This window comes from Pararge aegeria, chromosome 22 (genome assembly GCF_905163445.1).
Source record: "Pararge aegeria chromosome 22, ilParAegt1.1, whole genome shotgun sequence".
NCBI lineage: Eukaryota > Metazoa > Arthropoda > Insecta > Lepidoptera > Nymphalidae > Pararge > Pararge aegeria.
This window is the reverse complement of record NC_053201.1, coordinates 8,014,347-8,027,005: the sequence shown is the minus strand read 5'-3', so window position 1 is coordinate 8,027,005 and position 12,659 is coordinate 8,014,347. Positions and strand designations below refer to the sequence as shown.

Here is a 12,659-nt window from a genome sequence, read left to right as displayed (position 1 = left end):
AAAACCAAACGCAGACCAAGTCGCGGGCAACAGCTAGTAGTGTATAATTTGAGACCTGGCAACCCCACTTTTTATATGATTAAGAGTTGATAGCATTACTTACCTCTGGATGGCATGATTTCTCGCACGGAACTCAGCAGCCTTTAACTGTTCTAAGTGGAACTGTTGACGCTCTTGAATCAACTGCTGCCGCTGATACTCCAGACCTGATAAAAAAAAATATATGGAGAGGCTAAGTTTTTGTTTTGAACGACGAACAAGGTTCGTGCAAGGTTCGTTCGATAATTAGTGCAAGCAGCGTCTCGGCTTTGAATCAAAGAATCTATGCTTTTATAATATGATTCCTAAGGTAATTTTGGACCTACCAATGCATAAGTTTAAAGAATGTGTTAAATCACATTTATTACAGCGAGGTTATTATACAATTGATGAATTTCTTAATGACAAGGTTGCTTGGAAGCTTCCGGCTCCGCTTTCATCTCTCACAAGATAGAAAAATGAATTTTAAAATGTAAATTGTAAATTGTTGATATTGGAAAAGAGCAACTGCTGAGTTTCTTGCCGGCGGTAGTATCTGCCTTCCGAACCGGTGGTAGAGTCACTACACACAGACAGACTTGCCGTTTCAAAAGTGCTTATATTAGGCCAACTTGAAATAAATGAATTTTGTTTTTTTTTTTTAATTATGTCTTGCTTTTACGATGAACGAAAAGATCGTGGGGAAACTGCATGCTTGAGAGTTCTCCATAATTCTCATAGATGTGTGAAAGTCTACTATTCTGCACTTGGCCAGCTACTGCCTTTACCCATTTATACCCGTTCTGGGCTGGTAATGTGTTGATAATTAAGAATATATTTTTTTTAAACCACCATTAATTGTGTAAAATCCTTAGGGTTTGATTAAAGTAGTAAAAGAACTACCCATTGACATCTTAGAGATGTCTCTTAAAAAGTTCAAAGTTTGTATTAAACGTTAGCTTATAGAAAGTCCTATTATAGTATAAGTATAAGGATCGATAATAAAGAATTATTGCTCTAACCAGGTTGCTCTTCTAATAATTTTAAATGAATATGAATGAATTTTAAATGAATTGATGGTGATAAGACAAGGACGGGTTTGGAACCCTCGTAGCTTTAGTCTAGTTTACGAATATGGTTATCGCCATCATCTCGATACCACACACATTTCTCATGTAATGTAGGCATCTAAAGTACCATCTAATGGCCTACTTGAATAAAGATATTTTTGACTTTGACTTTTGACCTTTAAGTTTGTATGGAAAAAAAAGTTTGTATAGAAACTGTAAAAAATGAGAATTACTTACCTTCTCTCTCTCTTTCCATCGTAGCTTCTAACTCCTCGAAATGCCTCAACTTGATTTCCAATTTCTTCATCTGCGTTTCAACTAGAAGTGCCACTAGTGATTTGATCTTTCTTTCTTCAACTCCCGCCAAGTGCTTGGCTTTGACTGCCGCTGCCGCTAACGATGCGGCGGCTGCTGATTGCAGCTTCGTGTCTACTGCTGCTGTGGCTTCTAGGTAAACATAGAGCTATGATTTATCAACTTGGCCCGCGAACATAAATGAAGCTATATTTTACGTTGGCCGATTTTACTATAGTATCGAAGGTTTTTAATTTAAGCAACTTAAATATCACTTGCTTTAAACGTTGAAGGAAAACATCGTGAGGAAACCTGCATACCTGAGAGTTCTCCATAACGTTTGCAAGGACGTATGAAGTCTACCAATACCCCCTTGGCCAGCGTGTGACCACGGCCTCTCATTCTAAACTCTCACTCACTCTCTCACTTCTCAATCTGCGGGGCTAGCACAGCACGGGCAGGAGACAAAAGTTATATCCCTCCCATTATATAAAGTTTTAAAATTAATTAATTAATTAATTTTGAAATTATTTGTAAACGTTGTGAAAACCTGTAATAAGCTGAACATTCACTTAGCTCGCCACGTAAAAACGTGGACAAGAAAAAATGTATTAGCGGTTGGTTTTCCTAAATAAATAAATAAATAAAAATAAATAAAAATTATATCCCCTGGCAAAGGATTAAACGTATCCAACTGCTAAAGCACGGGAACAGGAAATAGAAGTTTATATAGGATATTATTTCCACTTGTGCGCCAGTGCTCTGAGAGTTGATAAAGCTGTGGGAGAAATTAATTTGTATGCTTTCCCCGGGGATATAATTGTCTCCTGCCCATGCTAGCAGTGCTGAGAGGAGATCCGTGCCCAGTAGTGGGTTGATGATCAAATCAAATCAAATACACTTTATTGTACACCAAATAACGGTTTGACGGCCGATTGGCGCAGTGAGCAGCGACCCTGCTTTCTGAGTCCTAGGCCGTGGGTTCGATTCCCACAACTGGAAAATGTTTGTGTGATGAGCATGAATGTTTTTCAGTGTCTGGGTGTTTATATGTATATTCTAAGTATATATGTATGTTATTTATAAAATTATTCATCAGTCATCTTAGTACCCATAACACAAGCTACGCTTACTTTGGGGCTAGATGGCGGTGTGTGTATTGTCGTAATATATTTATTTATTTATTATTTAAATAAAAAAAAACCAAGCATTACAAAAGAAATACACAATTCAAATAAAGGAGAAAAGGTAATATGGGCGGCCTTATCGCTTAAAAGCTATCTCTATCAGGCAACCTATAAAATCAAATTGAGATGATGATGATGATCGAATGTTGATAGTCATCAGTTGAATAACAATACTGAGATGAATCGTTTTATTATCCACAAAATATTCGTTAATACAAAATGAAAGGGTAGCTTTGGTCCCTTTGACCACCCGGCCGCCTACGTAACTTGACCCTCCAACAGAACTCAAAACTTACTTACACATGATAAATAATATTAAATTTAAAAAGATAAATAATATTTTTTAAACGTAAATTATTAATTTTAAAGAATAAAAAAACCTTCATAAGCAAACAACCAAAAAAATCAACAAAACATTTCTCTCTGGAGATTGAACACCGTGGCCGAAGTTGGTCAGGGAAACCATACCTGACCTCGTGTGCCATGTAGTAAAAACAAATAACCTGGTGGTGGCGTTGCATCATCTTTGCTCTCTTTGGCGTCTTCCGTCGACGCCGCTTCAGCAGGTTCGTCCTTTACCTTGACTTCACCTTCCCCGTCAACTTCCATTGATTCCGCTTTAACCTCGCCTTCTTTCTTAGCTTCTATGAATGAAATATACTGTTAATGAACAGCAGTAATATTTAATGAAAAATACTTATATGTCAAACTTCAAAATAACATCGTGAAAGTTAATAGTTTACATTTTTTTTTATTCCACTACTTGTTAGCCCTTGACTGCAATCTCACTTGTTTGGGAGTATGGTAGTCAGACTAATCGGTTTCTACGCAACATCGCATCGGAACACTAAATCGCTTGGCACGACTTTTTCGGTAGTAGATGGTAACTAGCCACGGCCAAAGCCTCCCACCAGACTAGACCAGACCCGAGAAAATTAAAAAATTATAAAATCCCAAATTGCCCCTGGCGGGAATCGAACCCGGGACTTCCTACTATACACACATATTCAATTTTTTTTTCAATTCTATTAATTTTTTTTTAAACATAGCGAAGCGTTCTTATACAATTACTAGCCTCGCAAAATGTAACAAATGTTACATATCAAATCAAAAGTTCTAAAAGCACTTATATACAAGGTATTGCAAAAACAGGGTATGCATACGGGCAGCTGATACAAAATGGAGAAAATCTCCAGTACGGGTCTACCCTAGGTTATTTATAGCTCGTACGGGAGATTTTATAACACAGAATTCTCATTCAGCCATTGTTGTATGCATTACATTGTGTCCCGCGGAATGTTGCTAGCTCACAAGTTTTTCCACATTTTACCATTTTATAGTAAACGTTTAAATAAAACATTAAAGGTAAAATGATGAATGTCATCTGCAAAATGGTATGAAGAGACTAATCAATCGTATGTTCGAGAAACACTTCTAAAATGGAAGGCTTTATTAATTCTGTAGTGTTTTACCCAGGTTGCACGCTACTGAGTGCAATCTAGGGGTATATTTGAATAAAGGAATGACTTTGACTTTACCGGGTGCGGGTGCTGGAGACGGGGTCCCAGGTGCGGGTGGGCCGGCGGTTGGCGGCGGGGCGGTTCCTGCGATCCCGGTAGCTGCCAACGCCGCGGCGGGTCCGTGCGCACCCGCAGCCTTTACGTGCGCTTCCATCATTGCCGCCGGTACTTCGTCCTATTAATTTTTATTTTATCTGTACTTTTTTAATATTTATGTAAATTATTCACAAAAATATTGATCACTCATCTTTTCTTTTTTTTTTTATTTGGAAAACAAACAGCTATAAATAAATTGTTACAATGGATAAACTTAATTATAGATCTTACACAAGCCAATAAAGGTTTTACTAGTAATTAAAATTATCGTAATGATACGGGAGATTTAATCATATGGAGACTTGTAAGTTATTCTAAATAATACTAGTAACAACAAGTTAATAACCCAAAAAGATTACACAAATAAATTTAATCTTAAAAAAAAAAAAAAACAATTCAAGTGCATTTTTTGATTACAGATACAAACTTTCCATACTTATAAAAAAATTGGTCTATATGTTGATACTTATTATTGTAAATATCTTAATGAATAAGAATATGTTCTTATAATAAATCTGTTCTGGCTATAGTTAATTTTAGCACGTGGGAGAAGGTATCTTAACACCCATAACACAAGCGTCGCTTACTTCGGGGCTAGATGGCGATGTGTGTACTGTCGTAGAATCTTATATCTTTAAATGAGCAATTCTTGTATATATATAATTGGAATCTCGGAATCGGCTCCAACGATTTTCATGAAATTTAGTATACAGGGGGTTTTGGGGGCGATAAATCGATCTAGCTAGGATTCATTTTTACAAAATGTCATTTAATTTGTGTTTTCCGGTAATACCCGATTTGGTACTTATTAAATTAGGTATTTATTATTTATTAATTTAGTACTATTACTATTGGAGGACCGATCTTGAATCCCAGCACGCACACTTTTTTAAGTGCGTTTAAATGATTATATTAGCTTGAACGGTAAAAGATCGTCAGGAAATTAGGATTTCATAATAAATAACAAAAACTTCCTTCAAATTTTCGTTACAGGTAACTTTGTGGTTTTATTCTAGGGAGAAAATTTTACTGTGCGGATAGCCTTTTAACCAGAGGTATGGTACGGAATAACTTTTTTTTTACCTGTTAAGAATTATATAGATTGTATGAATATTTGAAGTTCTCATGTAGCAGCATTCAGTAAGCGAAGGTAGTTCATAGTAATCAGTTACCTTAATGGCAGCAAACTCGTCCATCGCAGCCCTCGTGGCTTTGGAAGCGATACGCGGATCGACAACTGACGCCAAGAATGCGACAGTGCTCATCACAGGGTTGCCAACTTTGCTGAACGGTATCGGCTGGTACGCTAGTGGACCTAATACTCCACCTGCGAAATTATTACAAAAGATAAGTCACAGGGCGATAGGTTAAGAAACCGGTGGACTATCCTAGCAGAGTCCAACGACCCTGCTTTCTGCCAAGAAACCAGTCGCCTCAGATGTTGCGTGAGGAGGCTAACTGGAATTAAACCATTCGTAGATATTACGATAGGGATGATTTCAGTGCGCCCAACATGCCAAGAAGTGACACGAAATGGGAATAAATAATTACTCATTGGCATATGTGTTAGTTCAAGTAAGAATTCAAGTAGGAACGGACGGGACACCAAAAAATAATACTCAATAGCAGACGTGTCGCTCAAATAATAATACAAGTAGGTACACAAAAATAAAAAATAAAATGACTCACTGACAGATATGCCATTCAAATAGGAATGTTATTAGTAGGGAGACCAAAATTCAAAAACATTGTCATTCAAATAGGAATACAAGTAGGGACACAATAATAGAAGAAATACGTAGAAATGCGTAGAATATCATCCTGTATACCAAATAAAATAAGATCTACTATATACAACTCCCTAGTTAAACCCCATATTGAATACCTCATCGAAATTTGGGGAACCGCCGCGAAATCACATATTAAAAAATTGCAAATTATCCAAAATAAAATTATTAAAGCTCTTTATAAGTATAACTATCTAACTCCTACAAATAAATTGTATACAGAGACTAAAATTCTTAATATAAATCAATTATACGCATTAAAAACCTGCACCTTAATAAGAAAAATAAGCACAGATAATATACTCTCACAATTACGATTTCAAACAAAAACATACGCAAACTATCTAAGAAAACGTAAAACTAAATTTTTACTACCTAAAACTAGAACCAATTATGGAAAGAAAAGTATAACTGTGTGAGGGAGTGCTGTTGTACAATAATTTACCTGAGAGAATCATTAACACTAAAAGTTTACCAATGTTTAAAAAACTTGTTATTGAACATGTACAAAATACCGTTCAGTTAAGTTAATGTGACCTCTTTCCTATAAAACGATTTGTATTATCGCTCGCTAACTTTTTCTTTAACCACCCGCAAAAATGTTTACTTTTAAATAATATGGTACATCTGTAAAGCACTTTGAGATTTTGCATCTACTAATTTTAAAATGTTATTGTATTCTCGATGTAAGTGAACTATTGTGTTCTTTTTTGAGAAAATAAATGTCTTTAAGCTGAAATAATTACTCACTGGCAGACGTGTCATTCAAGTAGGGATCCTCAATTGGTAGGCGTAGGAAATGCAGGATGCACTCGTCGTGAGTCCTCGACCCCACATGTGCCGCGACGCGGTTCCAGTCATCGCGATGTAGCTCCAATCCTTCGAGTAATAACAGCGTTTCTTGTTCAGTCCATTCACGACCACGAGCGCCGCCTCGGTACTGGGAAATGGAAAATCGTTCGTTATAAGCGTTTTGACGTGACAACGTCTTATAATTCGATGGAGCCGGCTGCACGCACGAAAAACATGACGTATGCGGCGTTACCTCGCTCTGAGGCGTTTAATTCAAGGCTTGAAGTGCAAGCGAGAGCGCGGAACGAGCGACAAAGAGGCACAGACGGCCTCCGCGTTCGACATCTGTCTCTCTCCTACTTGAGTGAGCGATTCGTCCGCGTGGACAGCTTCTATACAATAATACATTTACATGTTTTCGAATGATGAAGTGCAGTGAAAAATTAAAGTGGTGTCAATTGTTTATAGCAACGATAATATCTATCAAACAAATACAATTTTCTTTTGAAAAATGCAACCATTCCATCAGTATTTTCTTACGACGTTGTCACGTTCAACTATCGTCAGTAAGCCAACTTTACAGACAACCAGTTTTTTAGTTTATTTTTAGTACATTATAATACCGTAAAAATCACATTAGCGGATCAATCTTGGAAATGCCAAATATTTTTTAACTGAGGAATAATGACAATTTGTTGACAGGGACAGCGATTTGGTGACGGCAGTTTATAATACAATATACCTCACATAAGGCAACACCTACGCCTCAGTTTGAGGGACACAGGGCTGCATGATGCAGGACTTGTTCATTGCATGCCTTGCGGAATGTTGTTCTGTTTATAGACGATCAGGTGGGCCATTGATTAATATTATAAAAAATCATTATATATATATTAGATTTCCATAAACCTATTTTAGAAGCTTTTAGATGCTTTCTCGCGCCATGCGATAATTTGAGTATTGCGTATGTCGCGTTGCCCAGCACGTAACAGTAAAAAATAACACGCGCTGCGTGTGATATGCGTAGGACAAAAGAAAATGACGACAGACTTGACATTTCAAAAGTGATTTTATAAATAACTAACTGAAATAAATTATGTTTTTTTTTAATGTAAAACCTTTTATTTTTAGTTAATTTTAATTTCTTTATTTGCAAATTGAGTTACATAAATGGTCGGTAGTATAACAGTGCTACAATCGCCATCGATTGGCATACAAGTTTGTTTTTGTAAAAACTATGTCTTTACAATGCTCATTGAATTAAATTCTTATCAAGTATTTAATCAAATAATAATAACAATATACAACAAATCTGTGAATAAATATATGTCAAAGTTCTATACAATGACAAATAAATATTCTTTAATAGCATAATATCGCTTTTAAAGTAAGAAGTCTTTAATTTTCCGCTTAAATGATATAACATTCAGGTTTCTGTCCGCCAATAGTTATATATTACCTGATCCAATTTAAGGCCAGGCGTGGTGCCAAGCTCAATAAGCGGTTCTGCCTTGACTGTGGGCGGTTCGGGTTTAATCGGTGGCCCGGCTTCCGTTCCATTCGGCAGACCAGCTTCAACCTTGGGTACGGCTGCGTTTTCGACTGTTCCAAGATAAACGCATCGTTAAGATTTAAAAGGTTTGAATTAGGTTGGACGCAATTTATAGGTTAGGTTCCCAAAGGGTAACACGGGACCCTATAATTTAGACTCCGCTGTCCGTCTGCATGTCTGTCCGTCACCAGGCACATAAGCCTTAACACCTCAGGTTAATGGACACAAGACGGTATATTGCAGAATATATTCCTTGCATGCCATACTGAGTGTTGCTCTGTTTAAAAGCAATAGTATTACACTTATCATCAAGCTTCGAGGTCCGTCCATTATGACTATTATAAATGCGGCACGTCTCTAGTTAGTTTTGCTCTATTGCATCTGCATGCCCTCTATGCACGCCACTGTTTATTAGGTACGCGTTGCGTAGCATATGTACTATGCGCGTGTCGATATTTTATCTTCAATAAATTGTCATAAATAACACATAGAATGTTTAGAATTAATTTGCATGGAAAAATAAATATGCTTATTTTTATTTACTAATTTGATAGGGTTATTCCTTATGAAATGTACTTATGCAGCCTTATTTAGTATTTCGTAATTGGGTTACACGTTGTATATAGCTGAGGAACGTCAACTTCCGTTTTAAAGTGCTAGTAAAAAAAGAGACAATATTTCAGTTATCGTTCAAAATAATTATCCATTTAAGAAACTTGTAGCCATATAACCACTAGCCTTGTATGCCCAGTACTTATAGAACTTATTATGAAGGTATTGAAGTATTTTTTACCTGGTCTCGGCTGCGTTGGTCTGGCCTGCAACGGCTGCAAGCCCGACGGTGTATCAGAAAGCACGTGGAAGTGTGACGTTGGCGGTGGTCCCATTGCTGTTGGGCGAGATTCTGTTTCCACCTGCCGACAAATAAATAACGTTGATTTATACACGCTTTTTATTAGCTTCGGACTAGATTTTGACCCTCTTTAAACGGTCTGATTTCGTTTAAACTTTGTAGATATACCGAGAGCTGATGACAGTACACGAATTTGATAAGATTATTTCATAATATAAGATTTTTGTTTAAATATAAAAATAATTTTAATTTTGACATAACACAAGAAAAACAAAAAAAAAACAAGCTTTTATAAATAAACTATATTAAAAGGTAGAAATTAGTTTGGTTTTTTTATACCATGCGTGTTTTTAGTTTTTAAACTATTAATTTATTTTTTATGCCACTACAAGTTAGACCTCGAATGTAATCTAAAGGTATGATGCGGTCTTAGATGATAGCGGGCTAACTTGAAAGTTATATTAAAGCCATTATGTAGGCAACTCATATGCAAATAATACATGTACGCATCAAAATCTACAACATTTGTATTATTTACTCAATTATCCTGAGCCTAAAATGACTACTTTTTAGTTTAAAGGATGTTTTAAAAATAGTCGAAACCTCTTTATATATGGCTATTTTTCTTTGAAGTGAAAACGTTAGCCACGTTGAGTGATTTATGGTAGAGAAAAAACTTATGGGTTTACGTCACCGATGAAATGTAAGTATTGCGCCAGACTAGCGACGCATAGTACAGCAGCCTGCGTAGAAGTATACGTATACACTAATACATTGTATTTACTTGGCTGTATATACTTTACATGTTTGACTTTTTTGATTTCTTACTTTGTATTTTATTTACATTATTGTAACATGTATGAATGCTTCATAAGTGCCTGTAATAAGGCCTACATGAATAATAATATTTTTGAATTTGAATTATTTGGATTTAGATGAGATTCCGCGTCATCCATTGGCTAAGTTTTCACTTCTGTAATGACTGCCTCTGTTTTAAACATATGTTACACTAAAAAATAACGAAAATACTGTTAATGTTACTCTTGAAATACATAGTTAAAATACTAATTCATCATAAACAATGTCCTGAAATGAACAAGAATAGGGCGTCAATACCAAACACCCTATATATTAGAATGCCAGTGTACACTGTCGCGTCGAAGGAATCTGTCGACAGCGATTAGCACTGACGGCAGCTAGTAGCGACGCAATATGTCTACGAAAAATTAAACAATCATGCGACACAAAAAATTTAAAAAACATGCATCTTTGATAAGGGCTCTAAATTTATATATAACAACCTTTCACCTCAAATATTTTTCCAATTTTAGTTTGGAAAGTGACCTATAAATCTCACTCACTGCAAAATAAAATTTATAAATTTGCGCTAATTTGGTAAATACTTAGTTTAATTTGCCAGAAAATATCGAAAGGGTAAAACCCTTTTTGGAATGGCGTGTTCAATTATTATAAGAAGTGTAAGTCTGACAGGGATGTGTTTATACCGCCACTTTGAATACATTACCTGGTAGTTGACAAGTCCCCACTGCTCGAGGAAGCCATGCACTCTCATGATGGCGCAAACATCACCCGCCAAGTTCCTCCGGCTTGCTGTACTCGTTAAGTACTCCGTGGGATTCAATCGGTAAGTGTCAATCATGAAGTTCCTGGAACAATATTTAAAAGACAAAGTCAGGTTTCATGTATTTTAAAATAAATATATTATGTTGCTTAAACCTCGGTTCTTTGGTTTTAATTTTAAGGCAATCGGAACAATCTAGAAAGAAAGAAAGAAAAAAATATTTTTTACATTGCGCCACACATTACAATATTAAAGACACAACGTATGTTATGTGTGGCACAACCTAGAAAAAAGGTGTCAGCTCAGCATTGGGCTGCATGCGCCAGTGGGAGCATACAGCACTGATTTTCAGTTGGCACCTTGTACCAGGTAACCCCACGGAAATGCGAAGCCATCCACTGACCACATTTTAATATTTTATTTTAATAATAAACTAAGTAAAAGTTATATAAGTAACAAAAACAATCGAAAAAAAAACAAACAAAAAAATAAAAAAAAATCTGACTGTGGATATCCCTCAAGATAATTCTTTTTCCATAAGTATCCGGTCTGTCCAGCGTGGTGATTATGGTCAAAACCTCCCACTGGGAAAGGCCTTTAGTCCAACATTAGACTGTTACAGGCTGTTTTAGTGATTAAAGCCGTCTTAATAAAATTTGAACTCGGAACTTTATGTATTTTCATATGTATATTCTTGTATGTATATGTATATTCTTGTATGTATATGTATTTCCTTTAAGTATATGTATTTAGATAGAACAAAATATATTTATAAGTACGCTCATTGCACTTTCCCGGTTTTTGGCACAGGTTCTTTCTTACAAAGATTACCTTTAAAAGATTGCTTGCGTCAATAAGACCGCCTTTGCATGCATGCATTTCTATTTAATTATAGATATGTTGTGTTATCAGTAATTTTATATATTTTTTAACACCTACCTACTTTTCCTACATTTGGAGGTTATGTCAAATATATGAATTAAAAAACATATATATACAACGTGTAACAGAATTATTTAATTATTCAGAAGGACACGTATTTATTTTAAACATTTTAAGTGTTCACTTTTGACAAAAGACCGATACGTACATAGTACCTACGCTACCTAAGGCGTACCTCCTGTACAAGTGACAGGAGTCATTCGATTTTACTTTTACATGTGATGTTAGGTTTTGCTTAAGAACTATTAGCGTTTGGGTTTCACAGATAAGTATCACGGGACAGTAAATAAATTAGTTTTCATTTACACATTGTATATATTAAAAGTAATTCCATCTGTATTCTCATATATTCAGGAAATGTGGAAGTATGATAATTTAAACAAAAATGGATCACACTCAGTAAATCAAAGTTCTAAGTTTATTTCTAACCTGTAGGCCAGATAAATCTCGGGCGTCTTGGATTTGTTCTTGTTGTTGAAAAACTCGGGTAACGCGCGTTTCTCGATGGTGTGTATGGAGTTGTAGTCGAACCAGGCAGAGTATGACGGCACCACGATGTGGTGGGTCTGATCTGTCACGTTGTCTTCTAGCTCTTCTTTGATAAGCATTTCCTAAACAATAATCATCATTATCAACAAATTAAAATAAAACATAGAGTATAATTCTGAAAGCTATGATATCTAGAGCTGCGGTAAAAGCACGGTATGCCGTCACAGCAATTAGCATGACGCTCTTTGATGCCTATAGTGGAGTTGGAACAAGTAGGCAAATCTCCAACAAAAATTTCACGTAAGGTCCCTCAGTAAAACTTTTAAAATGAACTTTACTGACGATAGTTTCAATTCAAAAATATCCTACATTATTAATAGGGCAAAGAGATGTTCACAGCTTAATGTGGAGCGAGTAAAACCCATTTTAGAATAAAGAGTGTGTCGTGCCTCCCGCGAACAAGCTACTAACCAAGAG

The 12,659-nt window shown here is 35.9% G+C and overlaps 1 protein-coding gene across 2 annotated transcripts in view; it reads right to left on the bottom strand.

Moving 5' to 3' along the window:
• LOC120633603 (SWI/SNF complex subunit SMARCC2) overlaps window positions 1-12,659 on the bottom strand; it is a 43,642-nt gene that overhangs the window by 4,515 nt on the left and 26,468 nt on the right. For both annotated transcript variants that reach the window (XM_039903831.1, XM_039903832.1), the window contains exons 10-19: window positions 12,123-12,304; window positions 10,695-10,836; window positions 9,110-9,230; window positions 8,224-8,366; window positions 6,723-6,912; window positions 5,358-5,512; window positions 4,108-4,264; window positions 3,073-3,213; window positions 1,326-1,535; window positions 104-206 (exon numbers count right to left, since the gene is read on the bottom strand). In XM_039903831.1, the coding sequence (XP_039759765.1) occupies window positions 104-206; window positions 1,326-1,535; window positions 3,073-3,213; window positions 4,108-4,264; window positions 5,358-5,512; window positions 6,723-6,912; window positions 8,224-8,366; window positions 9,110-9,230; window positions 10,695-10,836; window positions 12,123-12,304 (1,544 nt within the window). The remainder of the gene's footprint in view (window positions 1-103; window positions 207-1,325; window positions 1,536-3,072; window positions 3,214-4,107; window positions 4,265-5,357; window positions 5,513-6,722; window positions 6,913-8,223; window positions 8,367-9,109; window positions 9,231-10,694; window positions 10,837-12,122; window positions 12,305-12,659) is intronic.